This window comes from Diplotaxodon limnothrissa, linkage group LG5, assembly GCF_057381915.1.
Source record: "Diplotaxodon limnothrissa isolate DT_005_m linkage group LG5, D_limnothrissa_male_GT1.1, whole genome shotgun sequence".
Lineage (NCBI taxonomy): Eukaryota > Metazoa > Chordata > Actinopteri > Cichliformes > Cichlidae > Diplotaxodon > Diplotaxodon limnothrissa.
In genome coordinates this window covers 20,901,575-20,925,170 of record NC_140600.1, presented here as the reverse complement: position 1 = coordinate 20,925,170, position 23,596 = coordinate 20,901,575, and the positions used below count along the sequence as shown (strand labels likewise).

At 40.2% G+C, this 23,596-nt stretch overlaps 1 protein-coding gene across 1 annotated transcript in view; it reads left to right on the top strand.

The window, feature by feature from the left end:
- srgap3 (SLIT-ROBO Rho GTPase activating protein 3) overlaps positions 1 to 15,504 on the top strand; it is a 51,892-nt gene extending 36,388 nt beyond the window's left edge. Inside the window, exons 6-22 of the mRNA XM_085354165.1 lie at positions 165 to 293; positions 2,558 to 2,779; positions 2,857 to 2,958; positions 3,574 to 3,771; positions 3,911 to 3,995; positions 5,806 to 5,833; positions 7,014 to 7,116; positions 7,903 to 7,963; positions 8,554 to 8,631; positions 8,734 to 8,868; positions 9,269 to 9,374; positions 10,141 to 10,368; positions 10,548 to 10,621; positions 13,028 to 13,208; positions 13,332 to 13,481; positions 13,575 to 13,884; positions 15,058 to 15,504. Of these exons, the coding sequence (XP_085210291.1) occupies positions 165 to 293; positions 2,558 to 2,779; positions 2,857 to 2,958; positions 3,574 to 3,771; positions 3,911 to 3,995; positions 5,806 to 5,833; positions 7,014 to 7,116; positions 7,903 to 7,963; positions 8,554 to 8,631; positions 8,734 to 8,868; positions 9,269 to 9,374; positions 10,141 to 10,368; positions 10,548 to 10,621; positions 13,028 to 13,208; positions 13,332 to 13,481; positions 13,575 to 13,884; positions 15,058 to 15,504 (2,637 nt within the window). The remainder of the gene's footprint in view (positions 1 to 164; positions 294 to 2,557; positions 2,780 to 2,856; positions 2,959 to 3,573; positions 3,772 to 3,910; positions 3,996 to 5,805; positions 5,834 to 7,013; positions 7,117 to 7,902; positions 7,964 to 8,553; positions 8,632 to 8,733; positions 8,869 to 9,268; positions 9,375 to 10,140; positions 10,369 to 10,547; positions 10,622 to 13,027; positions 13,209 to 13,331; positions 13,482 to 13,574; positions 13,885 to 15,057) is intronic.
- Positions 15,505 to 23,596: the final 8,092 nt, after the last annotated feature.

Genomic DNA, 23,596 nt, shown 5'->3' with positions numbered 1-23,596 from the left:
TAGGTGTGAGCCTGGCTGTGCCACTTAATACATATTATTATTATTAGCTTCTCTAGAGCCTGTTTCTCCAAACTTTCTCTTCCATCTCTACCTGTCTCATGATCCTCCCTACAGCACTGATGTGTTTTTTCCCCTTTGTCTGCTCTCTCCTCTTATCTCCCCAGAGGCAGGCCAAGTATTCAGAGAATAAGCTGAAATGCACAAAAGCTCGGAATGACTATTTGTTGAACCTGGCAGCAACAAATGCTGTGGTTGCAAAATATTACATCCATGACGTCTCTGATATGATTGATGTAAGTATGCACTAAGCACATGTGTTTGTTTACCTCTGTCAGCTGGGATTTCTGATGTCGATTTAACACCGTAGCACTGTCACTTTTCTCTCCATCTGTTCGCGTGTCTCATTCGCTCTTAGCTTGTAAGCTGCTTGTTTTCAAGCTGCTCTGTTGGCCCGAGTAAAGTCTACTTAGCACCTTTTTTTGGGGGGAGGGGGGGGGATTATTAATAACAAACCTAACACTGATATGCTACTGACTAACTGTTGACATTAAATCTAGTTTAGCAATGTTCTGCACTTCAGCGCAGAAGGACATTTTTGACTGATGATTTCAATGGGCTCCATCAGTGTTGACAGAATTATTTCTGCTCAGTCTGCTTGCTCTCCTCTTCCTCAGTCTTTTTGTGGTTCATTTGTTTTTGTTGATGCTGCTTTTGGGAGCTTTGCTGGGACAAGCACAGCATGTCCTTGTAACTGTCTGCCTCTAACTGTCGCCCAGGAAAAAAAACATGGCCCAGGACAAAGACACATACACACAGAGGCACATTTTCTTCTGGTATCTGTGGGCTTTTCTTTCATGAATCATAATGTAGAACACAGGCTTTCTGAAGCTTAAGCAGCTGCACTTTACTTATTACAAATGAAAACTCAATTTTCACTGATAAAAAACCCATCTCTCCTCATCTGCAGTATGCGAAATGTGATTTCTGTGGTTGTTTTTGACAATTCAAGCTAAAAGTTATTCACATTGTTAATCAAAACCCTTGCTGGACAGTCTCACTATCTTTATTTAAAAGGATGACTTTGTTTAACAAACCACTGTTGGTTGGAAGTCAGTGAAAGTCAGCTGGTGAAAGCAGAGGCTCTGTTTATGCAGGCATGAATACAATTAATGTGGCTGGCACAAGCCTCTCAACCTCGGGTGACCTGCTACCCATTATGGCTCAGAAAGCAGATGAAGAAGCTTTTAATCACCATTTTTGACCAACAACATTTGAAATATATGAAAAATAAATATATAATATATAAATTCTAAATCTGAAGGTCACATTGTGTTTTCCTCGTGTCTCTGAGCTCCTGGCCTGTTTGTTACATTTTTGCCTGAGGCCAGCTCACCATACGGAGCTACATTAGCCACGGTGATGGATGCACATTTTCCTGGACGGTTGTGATAAGACATGATTTCAGTGGCATTTCTGTAATATTACACACATGACTTGTGGCTTAACCTTTGTTGGGCTATATGCAGCTCAATGGTGGTACTTTGGCATGCTGGGAACCCGATTTGTGGCTGTGGCTGCCTTTTTGCTGGGCAGCTCTTGCGTACTCAGTGTCTAGAAAATGAAAAGTCCATGTCATCCTTAATCCTGCTGGGCTAAAAGGAGTGGGATCATGAGCTCCACTGGTTTGTCTGCTGCAATCAAGTGAGAGGAAAAAAGGCTTAGTTTGTCATATGAGAGTCACAGCCCACCACATAAGAAACTTTGTACTCTTCCTATGATTATAGTGCGGTGCAACTGGGAGTTAATAGTACTTGTAGCATTTTATTTAGATTTTATATGGATGTAAGGATATGAGTGAATGTGTTCTCACTCTGTTTGCTTAGTTAAAAAGAAGCTAATTCACTCCCTCGAGTGTTTGGTCTACTGAGCCAGTTTGACTGAGTGGTGCAATGAAGCACACAAACTGAAGAGACTACTTCCTCAGTACTAAAGAGTGCTAAAGAGCGTCTACTTAGTGATTTACAGAGCTGTCAGTTGCCTCAAGCTCCCTCTAAACCTCTGCTCTACTATTCTCTTCTTAATTAGGTTACTTCTTACAGCTCTGTGTGATAAGGCTCTTTAATTATCCCTGATGTCCTACTGTGCTAGCTGCTGTAATTCTATGAACTGTACTTTTTTTTTTATTGTATCAGGTTATAATTTGGAATTTAGTCCATTAAATAAATAACTGAAAAAATACTGAATATAATTAGACTTGAATGTTTCACTTTTACATTCTTATTCTTTCACATATATTGGCGTATTAATTTATAGCACAATTAAATAGTATATCATGGTCAGTATATCATGGCATTGCTGTTGCCTGTGATTGTTAGCAGACTTTTAACTACATCCAATTTCAGACGGGAACTTTTCACTTAGCATTACTGTGAAAACTCAGTTGTAGTTACAGACCACATGCAGTGGTTCCTTTTTTCCACTAATTTTTTGTTTTTACCATTTTGCTAACAACTACAGTTTATTTCTAAGTTATTAATCTAGTATTGTGTCTCTGCAGTGCTGTGACTTGGGCTACCATGCTAGCTTGGCACGCACCCTAAGGACCTATTTGTCTGCGGAGTACAACTTGGAGACATCACGCCACGAGGGACTGGACATCCTGGAGAATGCAGTGGACAACTTGGACTCCCGCAGTGACAAGCACAAGATCATGGATATGCATAACCAGGTGTTCTGTCCTCCAATGCGCTTTGAATACCTGCCACACATGGGAGATGAGGTGAGATGCTAGAAAATATTGCAGTTTAATTATTTTTTTTTTTATTCCTTTCTAACCTGTTTTTTCTCCACCCTCAGGTGTGCCAAGTGAGCGCCCAGCAGCCGGTTCAGACCGAACTTCTGATGCGCTACCATCAACTGCAGTCTCGCTTAGCAACACTAAAAATTGAAAATGAGGAGGTGAGGGCCTATGAGCTGTGTCTGTCCAGCACCAGTAGCCCTCTCCTCCCCCTCTTAAACAAAAAGCCCTCTCTCATTTTCCCCAAGGCCATCATACCATCGGAGCAGGATGGCCACATCACCATCTGTTCTCATTGCAATTACTCTCCGATGACCCCTCTCTCTGCAGGGGCTGGGAATATATTTAGATTGTCACACTGCCAATGTTGTGTTTTCTATGAAGTTATATATGATGAAAAGATGAAAAGAGACCTTTCTCATTAAGAAACGCCGACAGAAAGGTGGAAATGGAAGCGATAATAACCAGGGACTGTTTAAATTGCAAGCGCCAACAGCTCTGTTTCTTCCCTGTCTCCCAGTGAATTGTGTTCTGGAAGATAATGAATGCCATTAGGGGAAATGGGCTTTATCAATCTCAATTCTAAACAAAAAGCCTCTCTCAATAATTTCATGAACAGTTTGTATCTGTGCCAGACACTCCTCATTTTCATGACTAGGCCTGATGTATGCTTGACCTGTAGCCTGCTCTCAACTCATATTCTGATGCAAAACAAAATACATGGGCAGCACAGGTTACGATGTAATGCTTTATGGGTGACCCTGCTATCTCTCCAGGTGAGGAAGACTTTGGATGCCACCATGCAAACACTGCAGGACATGCTGACAGTGGAGGACTTTGACGTGTCAGATGCCTTTCAACACAGCCGTTCCACTGAATCCATCAAATCTGTGGCCTCTGAGACGTACATGAGCAAGCTCAATATAGCCAAGAGGAGAGCGAATCAGCAGGAGACAGAAATGTTCTACTTTTCAGTGAGTTCATCTCTCGGTCCAAAGTCATGGCCTCTGAGCACCTTTTCAAAATAAAGCCATCAGTTATCAGCTGAGCAGAGGAAAAAGCATTTAAGCTGATTTCAATGGTACTGAAATGTTTCTTCACATCTCCATCTAGAAATTCAAAGAGTACCTGAATGGTAGTAACCTCATCATTAAGCTGCAGGCCAAGCATGACTTGCTGAAGCAGACACTGGGGGAAGGTAAGAATCCCTTTCTCTTGATTTCTCTTTGGCGTCTGGTAATGGCATGTGCATGAACTAGTGTTTTGCTGAGTAATGACCCACAGAAAACTGTTGATTTCGGGGTTATAGTGGTGCAGCTATCAGGAAGCGAGGTATCAGAGTCCACAAAGACACCAGACACTTTTTTTAAAGATAGCAGAGGGAGTAAGAGCTGATATTCAGATAGAAAAGTACCACCCGAAAGAGCAGACCATATCCACTTTGAGGTATTCATTCCACCTTCTATTTATCTCCAGTGGTTAAAATATTATCCAGTTAGTCTCTGTATGGTGTAGCCGCAGGGGGGGTTTCTATTTCCAGGCTGCAAGAGAGAGGTTTTCTTGGCTCCCCCTCTTCCCCAAGGGTCCCCTTGTCACCTCGGCTGTGAACAGTTTATGCCCAATCAATCAGCAGGACCAAACTGAGGCCCATATCTGCAGCTGCTCCTGCACCAGGGGTTCAACTAATAGGAAAGGACACAAGGTGCAGCCAGCTGAGGCCTTGAGTCGTCCATGCATAGATTTTCACACTTATATTCAGGTTATATTCATTACTTAAGCATTTATTATATTTTCAGGACCTGAGATTGTTCCTGTGATTACATTCAAGTCATGTGGCAAGCAATCATCTGCACACTCTTATACCCATAAACAATCACATTATCATTCAATGTCCGTGGTGTCGCAGCTGAGAGAATGTATGAGCAGAGCATATGGCGCCTCCAGGTACCACCCATGTTTAATTATTCAGGTGATCAATCAGGGCCGAGTCGTGCTCATTAGCTCGTTGCTTCACACCCAAGACTTGCGCGTTTGTGTATGTTTGTGTATGTTTGTGTACGCGCGCTTGCGTGGGAGCATGACAGAGGGGAACGAGATGAGACCGGTGAGTGCCACATGGCGTTTACATCTTGCTGCATGTATTAATAAAAACATAATGTCAAGTGTTGGCACTAGACAAGATTGTGCTGGGGCATCTGCCAGCCCTTCTTTTCCAGATAAAGACTCACCAATTTCCTTATTCTGTAAAATATGATTTGTTCTTGTCACTTTTTTTTTTATTTTTTAGAATAGATATGTCACAGAGGAATCAAAAATCAATTTAGAGTTTCTCGCTCATGCTTGAATGAGGAATGCTTGCTCTGTAATTCCAAGGTTGCTCAAAGGTAGCGAGGTCTATCACTCAGTGGAATGATTTCATACCAGGCTAACTGTTGGTTCCTCACTTTAATGCTCCAAAGACCTGCTAGCAATGAGTTAGCCTTCACTCTTTCTTCCTTTGTTAGTCAGAGTAAATATAGAATAAATAAATAATGCTCTCATTGATGCCATTGTTATCCTTCTCTTTTTAAATAATTCTTTACATGATATCTCCTGTTCTTAGGTTTATCAGAATGCAAGGATAAGCATACGCATGTGTGGTTAAAAACCTATAACAAAAGGCTCAGTGAGCCAGCAAAGACATTGTTCAGTCTCAATACTGAAGGACCCCTCCCTACCCACCATACAAACACTGCAGCTGCCACCCTCATTTCTCTGCTCTGTAACCCTTTAGGGCCCTCTGGCTCCCCTGAGGCTTTAGCTACGACTGCTCAGGAGCTTTTTCAGTGAATGGTGTTAGCACCATTTTATTCACCCAGCCCTCAATGGCGATGTTGTTTGTCATGAATCCCTTTAGTGAGGCTGGACACTGACTGGAGTCTGTATAATGTGTACCAGAAAGAAACCAGTATATAACATCTCCCTCGTGTGTGCGTGTGTGTGTGTGTGTGTGTCTTTTTCCTTCGCAGGGGAAAGAGCTGAGTGCGGAACAACAAGGTAAGCTTGCACTTGAAGCGAGCTGCTTCTAATCTCTGACTCTCTGCCACAAAACACCTGCTTATTCCACTCTTTTCAGAATTCAAGATATTTAATTCATCTTTAGAAAAGAAAGGAAAAGAAAATGTTTTTAAAGAATTCCTACCGGAAAAATAAATGACATGTTTGCGTGTATTATGTAGTCATGAAAGTATTTAACATTTGCAAAAAAGGTACAAGTTGCTTTTTTTAAAACATATTGTTTATTGTTATAAATATTAAAAGGATATTTCTTTGCATCTTGCTGAACTTACCCAAAAGGTTGTTTCCATCTTTCTGTGGGTATATTGTGGCCATATATGATTTTGTTATGTATGTGAATGGATATAACAGATTTTGCATTTTGATGATTTTTTTAATGACAGATGAGAAATTTAAGGAAAATCCAATATCTAAACAGCCACTCAGTAACTCCAACAGAGAGAATACCACTCTGCTAAAACATATTCCCTCATTTTGTGCTTTGAAGAGGATGCATTGGTGTTAAGGTTTTGCATACTGTGAAGCTTGCTTTTGTACTTTTACACTCATCACACTTCTGTGACCCCTCGTGCCCCATGAATGGGGCACTTTAATATCGGAAGAGACCATCAGGACAAAAACAGCTTTGTGCTGATTTGCAGTGATCCTTCCCTACAAGAGGAAAAGATCCCTCACCACTTCGGGGAATTGAGGCCTCAGGATTTTCCTTTAGTTTGTCCTAGTATGTTCTTAAATAAAATGACATCAAAAACAATTTGTGTCATTTTCATTAGTGTTCACATAATATTAAAGATGATGCAAAAGGCATTCAGTTGGTTGTATAATCACATGTCACATTTGGTTTTCTAGGTCTGTATTTTTATTAACTATAAACTGTGGAAACTTAATTACTTCTCTCTTACTTGCACTTAAGCATTTAAAAAAAATTATACTCCAGTCTTGGTCTTCCAAATCCACTGTTAGCAATGAAATGGAAATTGCATTCAAGCCCTTTTTTTACTCTACCGCTTGGTTTGTATTACCACAAACAAACAGATGATAAAGCTCTGTTTTAGAGCCAGATTTTTAATACCTGCTTTTGAACCATATTTTTTCTATAGTTTCACACAATGTGGTCTTTTGTTTTGTTTGTTTTTCTCCTTTTGTCCGTCATTTCCAGGCCCCCCACCCTTCCCCCTAAACCACAGAAAATGCGGAAGCCTAGGCCACGCTCCGTGTATAACCATAAGCTGTTTAACGGCAATATGGAGGCATTCATCAAGGTACCCTCTGGTGGTGGTGTATGACCGAGCGGTCCCTGTGGAGCAGGAGGGAAAGGCAGCTAGAGCCTTCGCTCTCGTTCTCTTCCTCTTTAGCCTTCTGTTCCTCCCTCTTCCAGCTGCCCTTGATCATGATATAACGCCTCTGTTTAACCTCTAATCCGTTTCCTTCCTTCCACGGTTCTGCTGGTGCAGACAGACAGAGCGTCAGTCAGCTGTCTCTTTATTTCCTTCCAGAACAATTTACCATCTCTGGCTTTTTTTCTTTCTTTCTTTTTTTTTGTTGGACTGAGGCAGGAGTCAGCAGTATGTCTGCTTTGTCCCTCACTGCACCCAATCCTTACTGCATTTCTAAGGCTGTGTTATGACTAGTCCCTGTAATTTGCTTTTAACTTGCAAAGGACTCAGTTGAGCTTTTCTAACCTTTTTGTTGACCCTTCTTCCTCTTCTTCTTCTGTGCTTTGCTGCTTTCTGTCCCAGAGGAAGAAGGAATGCCCGCGCCCGCATTCAGGTACTGCCATAGTGAGGGAACATGACAAACTAAAACTTCCGAACTAATAGTAGCCATTCATTTGCTGCTGCTTCTGCTCTACCTGCATGCTATAAGTCTTCACAACTGTTTGTGCAGTTTTTGGTATTAGACTACTTCTGTCTTGTCATGTTTTGCTTTTTTGTTATTATACTATGTGATTGATAGATAGATAGATAGATAGATAGATAGATAGATATCACTTATTAGATCCGTATAAAAGCAAAAATTCATAATGTATTTATTTCTTTTCTTTTCAGGATTCAGGTCAACCAATTCCACTTGTTGTTGAAAGCTGTATCAGATACATCAATCTATATGGTAAGTCTTTCATCAAGCCCTTCTGCGTGATGGGGCAAAAATAACGAGAGTGAACTGTAAAGTAAAGTCCTTTGAAAACTTCTTTAGACTTACAAGAAGAGACATCAGCAGTCTATTTTCACAAATAGATGCTGGTAGAAGCTTGCTCTGCTCGCCACCGCAGCACTCAGCTGCTTACCAGTGATTTCGCAGGCTCATAACAATAGGTCACACACTGAGAGTTTTGAAAGTCCCATTGGTCTTTGTTTAGTAAGTTCAGCCAACTCACCCCCACCGCCCATAACTCCTCCCTGTCTACCTTTCACATCTGTCTTCAGCTCGTTGGTTTAGCCTGCAGGCCTTTCCCCTGGATCTGGACCTAATGAAACTACAGAAAACTGATTAGAACCCTCTAACTGGAACCATATGGTGCAGACTCACTGAGGGGCCCTCTGCTGGAAAAATATGCATCTCCCTTTATGACTAGATTACATTTCCTGCTCTGTGTTATGTGTTTCCAGTGGGCTTTCAAAGAAGCTGGCAGTGGTTTTGGAGATAATGGCAGCTAGCGTAACTCTAATTCAGTAAATTCTGGGTTGTATTTCTTTCAGGTTTGCAGCAGCAAGGCATATTTCGTGTGCCAGGATCGCAGGTGGAGGTCAATGATATTAAAAACTCATTTGAGAGAGGTTAGTCAATATTTCAACATGATCTGTGGGATGAACTACCTTGATACGTTTTTCAGTTCAACAAATGCTGCCGCTGAAAGCACTCGTGTGTTTCTTAATTAGGTGAGGATCCCTTGATTGATGATCAGAATGAGCATGATATAAACTCAGTGGCAGGCGTCCTGAAGCTGTACTTCAGAGGACTCGAGAACCCGCTCTTCCCAAAGGAGCGTTTCCTGGATTTCATCTCTACTATCAGTGAGTTAACAGACCTTGCTTCAAGCGTTTTTCACTCACCTTCACAGAAAAGAGAAAACACAGTGATAGGTAGATGTTTAGCTTTATTGGACTAGAGAAAGTCATGCCGTGCTGCACGTGGAAGCAGTCTAACAGTAACACCAGTGCTTTCTGCTTTGGGGTGCAGGCCACATAACTGTGCCACGTGCAAGTTCACCACAGGATAATTTCTCCACTGTTTCAAATAATGTGATCACTCACTGTGGCTTTGGGCTGGTGAAATGCATGAGGCGGCATATTAAATTGTCAAAAACCATTTTCAGAATCTCCACCACTTTTTGCCTTGGCACTGTAGCTGCAGTTTGTGTCTCTCTTTTTTTTCAGTGCAGCATCTTTAAACGTCTCTGTTTCTGTCTTTCAGAGCTGGAGTCTGAAGCTGAGAGAGCACACCACATCCAGCAGATTATTGTCACTCTTCCTCGGACCATCATAATCGTCATGAGATATCTTTTTGCTTTCCTTAACCAGTGAGTCACACATTTCACTGCTTTGGGTCTCCCAAAACAGTGTAAAAAGATGAGTTCGGCGGTTGCTTAAGCACCAGGATATGACACTGAATCTTACACCTTTACTAATATGAAAATTACAGAATAGGCATACAATATGGAAAAAAGTATAGACAAAACAAAAGTGTATTTAAAATAAGACATGGTATTTATTACTATATCAGTGTTTTAGAAGTTATTTATAGGTTTCCATATTGGAATAAGAAACCTTTCTTCTGATAATAGATGTTTTCTGTGCTCCTTTTACTGAATTTAGCTGATTTAATTGTCAAATTTGTTGGAGCCATATGAACTGCAATGATGCTGCTCAACCTCAGCTTAAGTACAATGTTCAAGTAGACATTTATTATGGCTTCCTCTTGATGATTTCCTTTTGATGACTCGATGACTTCGTTATTAAGAGTGGGCTGTGCGGTGTAAGTTGATTCCTTGGAGAGGTTGACTGATCAAAATGTTTTTCAAGTAAGCTGCAGTGATGACTGTACATAAGGACTGAAATCAGGTGAAGCCAGTGACGCCCTAAGAGACGTATCTGCTACTGCAAATTCTGTCAAAATAGACAAAATAGAAAGAGAAATTGAATCGTTTCTAAATGAACTGATGAATCTTAATAATCAGATTAGCACATATTTATGTTGTTTGGTTATCAATAAGGTTTTAGCTAAATAGATGTACAGTTTGCATACATAACAAAAAATTGTGACTTCTGTCCTGTGCCGTCCGTCAGTCTTTCACAGTACAGTGACGAGAACATGATGGATCCATACAATTTAGCTATCTGCTTTGGTCCAACTCTGATGCCCATCCCAGATGGCCAGGATCCTGTAGCATGTCAAGCTCATGTTAACGAAGTCATCAAGACTATAATTAGCCACAATGAAGTCATCTTTCCAAGTCAACGAGAGCTGGATGGCCCAGTCTATGAGAAGTGCATGACAGGGGGCGAAGAGTATTGGTAGGTATTGTGGTACAGTGTAATACGTATGTGATACTATAGTGTGTTCAGCTCTGTTTTGCATTGATTTTAAGGCTGAATTGTGACAGTAAATTAACAAATTCACTGTACAAACATGATTTTTTCATATTTTTTTATCTACATATTAATGTCTTTCTGGTCTGTTTTTGTTTCTCTAGTGACAGTCCACACAGTGAACCAGGAACCATTGATGAGGCTGATAATGGGACAGAACCACACACCAGCGATGAGGGTTAGTCGCTTCCTTTTTTTATTAAAGGCCTCGTAATAATTTTTCTCCCACTGACCAACAGTAACAGGCCACCACTTGAATTACTATAAAAGGCTTTAGGACCTAATACCTTTATAACTAAGAGAATACCCATCAGCCTTTTCAGCCTTTTGTTTACTGCTGTGTGCCAACATACCAAACTAAGGTGTTGAACATAAAAAATTATCCTCCTGCTGAACATCTGCATTATTGTTGTGAGAGAGAGGCTATCAAGAAGCCATTCTTAAGGAAGGAAGACGGAGAAAAAGCTGAGCTATGCCACATTACACAAGAACTGGACTAAAAATCAATGGCAAAGGGTCTTAAGGAATGATAAATCCACAAAAAAATCATTTAAAAAGAAAGACTGTCATCAGTATAGAGAGGTACAACAGTGTCTATAGCCGTACGTAAAACACGGTGGAGGCTCTGTCATGATTTGAGGCTACCTGATGGTGTTGGGGGATTATGAAAACTAGAAAGTACCATCAGATTTTGATCCACCGTGCAATACCATCTGGAAAAAGTCTGATTGGCAACAGCTTAATTTTTCAGCATGGTTATGATCCCAAACACACTGCCAATGCAGTACAAACCTATCTGGATAGAAAAACACCAGTGGAACGCCATCAGTCACAGATTGGCCTCCCCAGAGCCTGGACCTTCACATTATTGAAGCATTGTGGGATCATCATGACAGAGAACAGAACAAAAGACAGCCAAAATCCAAAGAAGAGCTTTGTATGTCCATCAAGAACCCCGGAGAACTATTCCTGAAAATTACCTAAAGAGAATTTACAATAAGAGAGTTCAGGCTGTGCTGAAGAGTAAAGGTGGTCAAATCAAATATTGACCTTTAAGCTCTGTTCTTGCTTTATACACTATATCTCCATGCATGTTTGCATTTTTCAATAAATCGCTGCACCTTTTTTCCATTTTTGTAGCAAAGCAAAGAAATAAGGGCCAGTGAAGACTTGCAAACCGCTGTAAGCAGTCAGGCTACCTCTATGCCTATACAGCGTATAAACCTACCTATAAATGGCAGAGCTGTTATTTTCATTTAGCTCTGATGTTAGTGGCCATCTGAACTGTGGTCTTGTGTCTGTAGTTAAATTCAGAACTTCAGCATAACGTTATCATTCTCTCACATTGTGGTAGATGGTAGTTTTAGACTTGTTGTGGTTAACTATTATTCTATTGCTCCAGAGACAACTATTTTTAAAAACAGATATACTGGTCGTTTGCTAAGCAATTCACATTTTAAACATGTGTATAACAAGGATTTCACACAAGACATATAAGAATATATATGTGGGATTTTAGAATTGTTTGTGGATCAGAAAGTCTTAAATATAGCCTGACCTTTTTTATTAGTGCTTTTGACTGAGAGGTGAGCGAGGCTTGAGCTGCAGCGGCTTCTGATCACAACAGCTTAAGTGATGTTTGAAGCTGAAGGCAAGTTGAGTAAAGAGTATTGGCATGCAGCACTGCCTCTTTGATCTATTTGTGTGTGCGTATGTGTGTGTCTGGCCACCCCACCCCCTGCTCTCATGCTTGTTCTTTGTTCAGCATTAGTCAGCAACTCTCCTGAGACTTTCTCCTTTGTGTAGTATTTCCCACTCTTAGCTTTGAATCCATAATCAGGGCAGGCACGTAAGCCAAAACGCAGGTAAAACAGAGAATCATATCTCCTCTCGGTGACAACAACTATCTGTGACATTCATCTGTGTTGTTGGCTCTTTTGGTGCTTTTCTTACTTGGTAAGACCAAAGGCTGGTTTCCTGATGCAAGTTATTCTCCTGCTGGCCTTAGTATTGGGAGTGAAGTGCTGTGTTTTTGCAGTTTGTCTCCTGTGGCAATGCGTCAGGTTTAATTTAAGAAATTAAAATATAGTTCTTACACGCGCTGCAATGACAGTGTCCTTATAGTTGAAATAAAACATGAACAAAGCTGCTTTTCAACTTTGTCTTGTGCTCTCTTCTGTAACACTCAGACACACCTCTAATGGGTTTTCAAAATAAAAGTACACTTGCAGGTTTTCTGGCTCATAGATGATTCCTGTTCAACACACAGTGAACTCTGACTGACCCTACTGGCCTTTTGAAATCCACCTTTCAAATCAAATCAAACTCTCCAGTTCAATTACTATTGAAGCAACCAAGAAATGTTAGAAAACATAATATGTGCTTCAGTTTGTATTTTTACAGCCCACATACACAAGTAATAAAGTTGATATAAAGGAAACGTGCCTGTTTGAGGGATTTGCCACAGAAAAAAGAGCTATGAGATACAGCTTACACAGTGCTGTCTGTCTCGTGGTATGACTAATCATGCTGTGTCCACTTTGATTCGTTTTTTCATGCTTACTTTCTTGTTTGTTTCTTTCAGAAGTGGAACAGATTGAGGCCATTGCCAAATTTGACTATGTGGGACGCAGTCCCAGGGAGCTGTCCTTCAAGAAGGGAGCCTCCCTGCTTCTGTATCACAGAGCATCTGAAGACTGGTGGGAAGGCCGTCACAATGGCGTGGATGGCCTCATCCCTCATCAGTACATCGTAGTACAAGACCTGTACGTGCCAACAGACTGAGCTTTAGTAGTTCTTTATCTTGTGTTAAGTACTGTAAGCCCTTTGTATTTGTTGTAGTCTGCATCCATAGCTTATTCTTAGTGCACCTGAATCTGCTCTTTCAGAGATGATGCGTTCTCAGATAACCTCAGCCAGAAAGCAGATAGTGAAGCCAGCAGTGGACCGTTGCTGGAAGATAAGGGTTCATCCAAAAACGATGTCCCATCACCATGCGAGCAATCACCGGATTACAACTTTGGAGGAGTCATGGGGAGGTACATTTAAAAATAAACACCTTTCATTTTTCAAGTGTTTGTAATGTTGAGACATTTTCTTGACAGTTGATATGATCTGATCCATGTCTGCAGGGTCAGGTTGCGATCTGATGGAGCAGCAATCCCACGTCGCCGAACAGACACCCAGAGCCCAACAAGAGTGCCTGACACTCCACCACGGGCTGCAGCCTGTCCTAGCAGCCCTCACAAGGTATCCATCAGCAAAGGCCGCATGGAGAGCCCAGAAAAAAGGCGCCTTGGTACCTTTGGCAGTGCAGGAAGCATAAACTATCCAGATAGGAAGGGCTATCCTGAGGGCCACCCACTAAGGCCAGTGCCAGGGACCACTCGCCACAGCAGCCTGGGGGACCACAAATCACTAGACACTGAGGCTCTGGCAGAGGTAAGACTAAAATAAACAGTTTTAAATTTTAATTCACAGAGTATGTCTCTTGTCTCAAACATTAATAGGGTACAAGTGAGAACAGTTGACAGGGAAGCTTGTCTGAGAGCAGGAGATGTGACTGTATAGAGTATAAAACATGGACGTAACTACCTGGTTAGAAAAAATGAAGCCAATGCCAAAGTGCATTAAACCTGTGTCTGTCTGACAGCCACCAGATGGCGATAGCTTAGATTGCAAAAAGACGTTTGCTATTATAGAAGTCTACAAGAAAAAGGCTTTCTGTCCTAACCTATGTGAACACTTTTCTTCTGAATTTACGAGTTCAGTCACTCACTTTGGCTCATGTTGGGAAAAAATCTTCATTATGCCATCTTTCCAAATGGAGGATTATTTGTGGTATGAAACCACAAGCTCATTGGCTAAGGAGTTGTTAATCACAAGTTGTTAGCCAACTAGCATGCGGTTTCACAGTCAGACCCACTAATCCTCATCATATCTAGTTTTTGCTAGCAAGATGGCGACGGCGGAAAAGCTTGATACTTCCTGATAGGTACTGATACTTCACAATGGATGACATCACTGTAGCCAACATCCATGTTTGATATTGTTGCACTCAGGTAGACCTGTATCTCTGAAACCGAAGCTAGAGCACACTGCTGGCCTTGATCCAGGTTCTCTTCATTTGCTAACCAGTGCATAAATAAGCTTGCTTTAGAATTCAGGAAGGGTCAGTTTTTCAAAGGGTTTGGAATAACTAATAAAGTTAGGATTAGTATTAGGGTCTATGGGCAAATGTACAGATGTGCTGATGTATATACATGTACCAATATACAGATGATCTGTATTGCTATACAGAGGGGCGGATATACAGATGTACTGTGAACAAATATACAGATGTGCTACGTATATACAACACAGCTAATTTGCAAAATCCGAAGAGATGCTGGGCCTCGCATGATGCACGCGCCACCATCTTGAGTTTTTTTTCTACCCAGTATGAATATAAACAGGACAATAACAGTGGTATGTTTAAGCCATTTTATGGAAATATAAATATATTCGACATGATAACTAAGCTTTTTGTAAACCGTGTTAAACAAAACTTTTTTAGGTAACGCAGTGGAGTCCTGGCTTTTATTTCTGATTTCTCTGCTTTTTTCGTTTCTTCAGGACATAGAGAAGACTATGAATACGGCACTTCATGAGCTGCGGGAGCTGGAGCGCCAAAACACCGTTAAACAGGCTCCCGATGTTGTCTTGGACACACTGGAGCCAATGAAGAATCCGGTTAGCTCAGAGCCCGGGAGTCCACTGCACACCATTATGATCCGTGATCCAGATGCTGCCATGCGGCGCAGTAGCAGCTCAACATCTGAGATGATGACCACCTTTAAACCGGCTCTCTCTGCCCGGCTGGCTGGAGCACAGTTACGCCCCCCGCCCATGAGACCAGTCCGACCTCCTCCAACGCAGCACCGCTCAAGCAGCTCCAGCTCTTCAGGGGTCGGCAGTCCAGCTGTGACTCCCACTGAGAAGATGTTTCCGAGTAACAATGCATCTGCGGGTTCCAATGTGAATATTTCCGGTGATGGCGGAGATAAGTCTGGTACCATGTAGCAAAGGTGGAAGCTTGTAGGCAAGAGGCCTGTGAAGCTTTCCAAGTGGGAGAAAAGCTTATGGAAACAGATGTTGATGTGTGCAAACCAGATACGGATATACTCCTGTCTGTTTTTTGCTTGACTTAATTCATATATAAAGGATGCCACTAAAGCTTCTAAAGTATGTTACCATGGTAATAAAGCAGTGGCAGAAGCTGTAGAGGTGTGATAAAGCTCAGCTCTCTTTGAAACTTGATTTAACTAGACTAAATGTGTATAGGAATACGTGTATTTCAGTTATACCTCAGTTTTAACAAAAGTCTGTGGCCATGTTCTTGTTTCAGAGATGCAATGAATGCAAGTAAAGCAATACTTGTGTGAAATTTGGTTTTCTGCCCATCACATATCCAGTCCAGCCAATCTTTCAGTCCCTCCTCTTATGTGAAAACGCCTCACGTCGGCAGTTGTTCAGGCGTAAAAATATGTCCGTTTGTCCATTTTGGGCAAAGGCCTTATGGCTGTAAATACAAAGTTACTTGAAATAAACATCCTTTCTGTTTGTATTATAATACATTGGATCTTCAGCAACATAACAGTGAAATTTATTCCTGCATGCACAGATTGGGGAAAATAAGGGAAAGTTGCATCACTGAAAGGAGACTTGCAATGAAATGATCTGTGAACAAGCTTGCTAATTCTAAGAAATCCATATGACTTTAAACTCTGATCCACAAGAATGAAAAACTAAAATCAGGATTCAGATGCCCACATATTAAAAAAAAATAATGCCTTGCCACCATACATTGACTTTTCGTGTGGGTTTCGCTGCAAAAGATGGAGCATCTTGGCATGAAGATGATCTGTGAAGTCTTAGAAATTACTAATCAGTACTAGAGTAAAATAAGTCAGCCTCTACCATCACGCATGGTTGAACAGCGGACAGACGTAACACGGCTGTTTCCATATTTTATTTTGTTTTTCTAGTTGCTGTGTATGGAATGCAGAAGAATAATGCACCAACTAATGTAGGAATCCTGTGGTAAACTTGTACATAATATATAGCTAGTAATTTGTAAGTGTTATTTGTGTACAGGTTAATATGAAATGTCGTAAAGGGTTGATATGAATGGCACTTGTAAGGATTCTGAACCACCTTTTTATCATTTCCGGTAAAGTTCAAACATTTTGACTGAAAAAAAAAGAAAAGAAAACAAAGAGTTCAGATCATCATTCACCATAGTACTGTTCAAATGGTACTCATGTGAACTATAGACCACTAATTGCTGCTGGAAACAACACAAAGTATGTTTTTGACATATCTTTCAGTCTCTTCTCAGTTCGCAAAAGGTTTTCAGGTTCAAGTCATATTTGGGTGATTTTTAGTATTATGAAAGAAACAGTGAAACTTCTGATGGTTCCTCTTTCACACTGAAAATGCTGTGCTCACCCAGAAAAGCTGGAGAACTAGATGTGTTAACGTGCAGTCATCAGAACGGCCTCCTTCTTTCTGCCTTTTACATGATAGATTGTCTATGGTTACCGATACACTCAGATTGTAGACTCGTACTCTTAGTTGGAAGAAATCTAAAGAAGAACATTTAAGTATTTATATCTACTGTACCTCTTGTCATCCTGACAGCTGTAATCTAAAGACCCTGTAATCCGCATCCCAAAGAGCCTGCTCTGTTTTGCATGTCTTGCGCTGTAATGTGGGACTCGACGGTATGTGGTGCCTTGGCTTGGTGAAACGCACAACTTAATTAAAAATTGGACTAAGTAACTGCCCTTAGTATTTACGTGGGTTGAGAGTGATGAATTAAGATACTCATAACTGTTGCTAGATCAGAAGTGAACAAGAACTAACAACGCCTGATTGAACAAAAGCAAAATAACAAAAATGCATCGAATCTAACAAAAATTATTCGCATGGAAATCACAGTTTCCCTGTCAAATGCAGACACCTGATGTAAAATGAAAATACTCGCTTGTTGTTGGTGTATTGTTTGCTTTTTGACTATCAAATTATTTACCTATATACAAAAGTACAGGGTGGAAGGATTAGTAAGAACAGAGAGCTAGTACAGCCAGAATAAAGTTGATATAGCATTTAAACGTACACAGTGCTGTCACCCCCTCTGCTGGTTCCTGCTGGTATTGCATAAGCAAGCGGAGGCTATTGCTCTCGATGGGCATTATGATCTAGAATCATCGCAATGGTTTAATGAATCCTTCTAGTTTTAACATCTTATTAACCTGGTTATTAGTTTTGCACCAGTTGATCTACAGTATATGAAGTTAATGTTACAAAACGCTTCTGTTATTAAAATATGAAGAAAGCACACAATTCAATTTAAAAGGGGGGAAATAAATTACATTTAGGTAGATTATTATTTTTTGTTTTGTTTTTATTTATAGAATATAAGTGGAGCAGAAGATTTGAGTGCCTTTTGTGCACAACATCAATTTTTATTGGACTTTTACTTTTTTACTTTTTTAACTGTGATATGTGGTTAGTTGTCATGTTTATTATAAACTGATGTTGCCTTTTTTCAATCTTTATTTTCTCTTGCTACTCAGTAGTCAGGCCAACATAAGTGTTATATTGTGTATAAAATCATTGAACTGCTCGTCTGTGCTTGGGTGAGACCTGAAGATCAGGAGCTATAAGAACTACTGTATACGTAATTTACTGGCAGAGCTCGGTAGAATCATCTCCTTTACTTTTTGGGGGTTTCCCTGTGAACTGCCTGTGCTGTGGTTGAGCCTTTAATTCTTGCCATTTTGCTCCTTCCCTTTCAAAAAAACATCGCTGCCAGATGGACTCATATGGACCCTCTACATGAGAGGTTATAAAGGCACTTGGTGCACTCTCATCAGTCCCTACATGTGATGTTACAGTGCCATTTTCTTTTCTGGAATGTGTGCTTAAATGGGTTACACTGATAGTCTGGTGACAAGAGAAGACAGCAAGCTATTAATCAAGAAGAAAATCCCAGTATGAGAACAGAATATGGCCTCATCGGAGGACCGGAGTGTGAGTTGCTGTCACGCTGTTTACTTTCTCTTTAATTGTTTGTCTGGTGATGCTGTTTGTTGGTGAGTGTCTGGTGGGTTGAAACCTGTGATGTAACGTACATCATGCCACTGACTGGATGTTGAAAACTCCTGCATCCAAATAAAAACCATTATTGCTCTGTCATCCAGACTTTCTGAGTCACTGGTTTTGATGCTTGAAAAGAAAAACAAAACAAAACAAAGAACGTAATCAGAGAGATGTTTGTCTTCTGTCTTGAAATAGCCATACATCTTTAATGGGAAACCTTGTCAAGGCTAAACATTACTGTAAGTGTAATATTGAAAAATATGATCTAGTGTTACACATTAAACTATTCAGCAATTTAAAAAAAAAAAAAAAACGACCTCCAGCTTGAAGTTTCTATTCAATTCGGAGCCACAATGTTACAGTATGCATAAACCATGGGGTTTTTTTCGGCACACCTGTTTAAGTTTACAGCACAGATGTCTAATCAGCCAATCACATGGCAGCAAATCAGTGCATTTAAACATATAGAGTCCAGATGACCTGCTGAAGTTCAAACTGAGCATCAGAATAGGGGAGAAAGCAGATTTGAACACGGTGTGGTTGTTGGTGCTAGATGAGCTGGTCTGAGTAAGTAGGAAACTGATGATCTGCTGGGATTTTCCCACACAACCATCTATAGGGTTTACAGAGAATGTGCCGAAAAGGAGAAAATATCCAGTAAGCATCACTTCACCTGATAAAAAAATGTCTTGTTGATGTCAGATGGCATCAACTCTGTAATGCTATCATGTCAATATGAACCAAAATCTTTGAGAAAAGTTTCTAGGACCTCGTTAAATGTGCACCACAAATAATAAAAGCAGATCTGAAGGAGAACAGGGGTCCTACCCTGTCATAACAGGATATAACTAATGATGTGGCACTGAGTATATAATGGACAGCATGGAACTGTACTACGGCATGTTAAAGTAAAATCATTATGTTTAGAGACACTGCTTAGGTATTTTTATCAAGTACAATTTTGATTGCCGTGTGTGCACAGTGAAGAATGTTTTATTGTTATTATTATTATTATTAATTCTGCAAAATCATCAGAATCAGAATACTTTATTAATCCCGAAGGAAATTAGGGTTACAGCAGGCAGCACGCTAATGGCGCATGCGCACTTACAAAGCAACCTTCTGACCTTCTGACCAACTTTACACAAACATCACATCACAAAAGCATGATAAATTAAAGTAAACAAAAAAGTATTTTAGCAACATGTTAGGCCAGCTTGTTTCTGAAACTCTGCTGGAGGTATGAACACCATTCTCCCAAAACATATTCCAGCATTTGGTGTTTTGATGAGTGCATTGGAGAACTCTTAAAAACATGTCGGTCCAAAATCTCTCGTGACTGTGAAAGTCATTGCATGTAATTATCTAATTTTTGTGATTTACTCAGACTGTTAGAAGATCTGTAATACTCCAGGGTTTGGGGCATTGTGATTGTGGATGAGACCACACCCATCAGGATTGAAATGCGTAATTAAATAATCAAAGTGATGATTCAAATCATCACTTTGATTTGAATCACCAGACGGTGATCGTTCTTTCTAGAGACAAGTGAACCTCTGCCATGCCAGAAACATTAGAACACAACCCTCCTGTCACCCATTTATATATAAAAGCTCCCTGAACTCTAATCACATCTGTTCTCCATGAATGAGGGACAGATGACAAATACTGCAGATGGATGATCTTTGTTTTCACAGTTCAACAGCAATGCAGGGGGTTTATGTAAAATTAAAAAATGATGCCGCCCGTTAACCAGATTTCGTAGTTCATTCAATGGCCACGCGATGGAGACTCTGCCGCACAGAAAGTGTCATAAGCTTTACATGTTAAGTAAGCAGTCAGCAAGCAGTCAGCAATTTGTCGATTATTCTTTAACTAAGTGAGAGGAACACATTTTTGCATGAATTATATGATTGCATCTCCCGTTGAAATTGACTTTCTAGTCCTTTGGTCAGAGAGTGTTTCACGGGCAGCTTCCACTGACAGAGCATAACCAAAATTTAATTTGTTCCACCTGAGAAAACCCTGTTCAACAAGAACATGTCAAACAAGCAACTGTGTTCACATTTTTCATTAGAATTACTTCTTACTAACAAATCAACGATTTCTTGAGGATATATTTAAATTGTGGTTATGTATGAGGGATAAGATCAGCTGGAGATCTTCCTGCGTTAAAGCCCCGTCAAATATTCATAGATAACAAAAGCTTTTTTTGACTCCAAATTCAGTAACAGAATAATGAAAATCATATTAATTTAGTTGAACTCAATCTTTAATTCCTTTGTTTGATGATGTAGTGAGCACCACAGCACACATCCCAGCTAGGCCCAGTAAAAAAAGAGGGCCGTAAAAGTAAAAAATGTGCATTTGTTTGCTAGAATTAATTATGCTAATGATCTCATAAATTATTCACGTTACTTAGAAATGAAAGACTACGAAAAATTAACTGGCAATAAAAATCTACACTTGCTTCCTCTGTTATAGTATTAGATTATTCTGTTATTATATGTTACCTTATATATGTAATCAAAGTAGTTGAATTAGAATACTGCTGTAGATCACATTATACCCTTTAATATAGAGTGTGTGAGCTGTATGTAGTTTAGTTCTCATTATACTTTTGAGTTAACAGAACATATTCACATATTAGTTCATTAGATAAATGTGCATCACTCTGTATCCTTGATCTGCTGGGAATGTGTTACACTGTTTTCTTGACATGCTTAATTGTTGAATCATGAAGAGAAGGTTGTAAGCAGGAGACTCTGTGTCTAAAGACAGGGGAGATAGATAGACCACATTCCACACCCCCACCTTACAGAAAGCAGAGAAACAACTGCCGAGGTCATAACTTAGGCGCTGTAACAGAGAAAAAATGTGATGTTTTGGCTTTTACGACTAGCTGGGGGCCACTAGAGACTATAAAAAGCTGAGCAACCCGTCACCATTTTGAGACATGTGCCTGACCCTCTGGTAGCATCTCTCCCGTCCGGACGTTGTAATGCTCTGACTGTTGAATTATATGGAAATAAATGATTGTTGATTGAGCATTTATACACCGAGTATTGTCCCTCCTTCAGCCCAAAGATTCAAAGAATTGGGAGAATTCAACAATAGGAACGCTTTTATCTCTACAATGCGCTAGGTATCAACAAGAACAGATGCTGCAGCACGTTTGAAAAATAAGTTGCGTAAGCCTCTCCCGTGGCACAGCTTGGCTCGTCTTCCATTATAATTAATGCACAAATTACAGAAAATGCTCCAGCAACAAATAATCTCATTGTGAAAGTCACACCAGAACAAAATTATCATAACTTCTTTCACCTTCACTGTTTTCATTTTAGCTAGATCATAATGATTAATGGTGAAGTAGTCACGCTCTTTAGTTAAAAGCATCCGAGGACCAGTAAAGAGCCATAGAACATTCATGCTAATAATAAAGCCAGTTTTAATTTCATTCAACATTTCCATGTGGATTCTTTTATAGCTGTAAAATAAGCAATATGTACTTTTCGTCATGCGCAAAGAGATGATGTCAGAAAATTAATTTACATTAACCAAAGCAGAGACCTGAAAAACTGGAACGCACCACCTGGTTTGATTTTTTTATTTTTTATTTCAGCCTACAGTCATGTGAAGGAAGGAAGCTTTCACAGGACTCTAAGCAGTCCTGTGAAATATTAAGTACATCTTTACTGTTTTCAGAGAAGTTAAGATGGTAAATAGCAGTCAGGTGATGCTGATCAAATTTGTGAGCGCCTCAGTAAAAGCAGAGGTTTTGGCAGTTTGCAGGTTTGACACATTCAGGTGTGTATTAATGCAATGTCATCTTCTCAGGAGTGGGAATCTCGGAAAATTCAACCAAAGGTCAGGCCATGCTTGGAGAAACTGTCTCAGACTGCAGGTCTCCTCCTTTAGCAATACGATAAGAAAAAAGACTGAACAAGCATGGCTTGTTTGGAAGGGTTGTCAGGAGGAAGCCTCTTCTCCCTAGAAAAGAACATGGTATCAAAACTTAGCGTTGGAAAGTTGCACCTGAAGAAAAAAACCACAAGACTCCAGGAACAACTTCCTTTGGACATACCAGACCAAAGTGGAGATCTTTAGCCATAATTCACAGCACTATGCTTGGCAAAAACCAAACATAGCATATCAACTGTGGCACACGGTGGTGGACGGATGATAGTTAGGGCTTGTTTTGCAGCCATAGGACCTGGGCAACTTGCAGTCATTCAGTCTACCTTGTAAACCTCTGTATGTGGCCATCTGTCCAACAAAGGTTACTGCTAAAGCTTGTCCCACTTTGGGTCATGTGACAGGACAATGATCCCAAGCAGAGCAGCAAATTTACAATGACCAAGTCCAGACCTCGCCCTGATTGAAATACTGTGCCAGGATCTTAAGATACCTGTGCACAAAACAAATCCCTACTGTCCTCAATTAACTGAAGCACTGCTGTAAAAAAGAGTGTGTCAAAATTCCTTCAGTGATCTGAGAGACTCACAGAGTCATACAGAAAATGATTACTTCAAATATTGCTGCTGAAATTTGATATAGAAGGTATCGAATCACAATGTGTGTTGTTTTCACATGACTGCACAGAGTGCTATGAAGTCTTTCTTTTCCCCCACAAATGTCATTACAGAATTACAATGCACTACAGCACATTACAGTAAACTAAAATCACACAGAGTGAGTGAGTAAGTAGTTCTTCTCCATAGTACTTTGGCACTGTACATGAATATGAAAGGGACTGAATCAGAGATGTTTTAGTTGAGAGAGAGCCTAGAACAGATTGAAATTAGATTTGGCAAGAAAGACACTTCTGTGGAAAGATGAGAACATCAGGCTTTATTATTTTTCATAGCTTTTCAGTCTGTTGGATAAAAATGAGAGTGCAGAGGAGATTCCTCAAATACATAATATTTTACACTGTATGCCAATTGTTAAATTTATTTTAGTGATTCCTCTTTATTAAAAAAAAACAAGTTCTGACCTCAATTAGAAA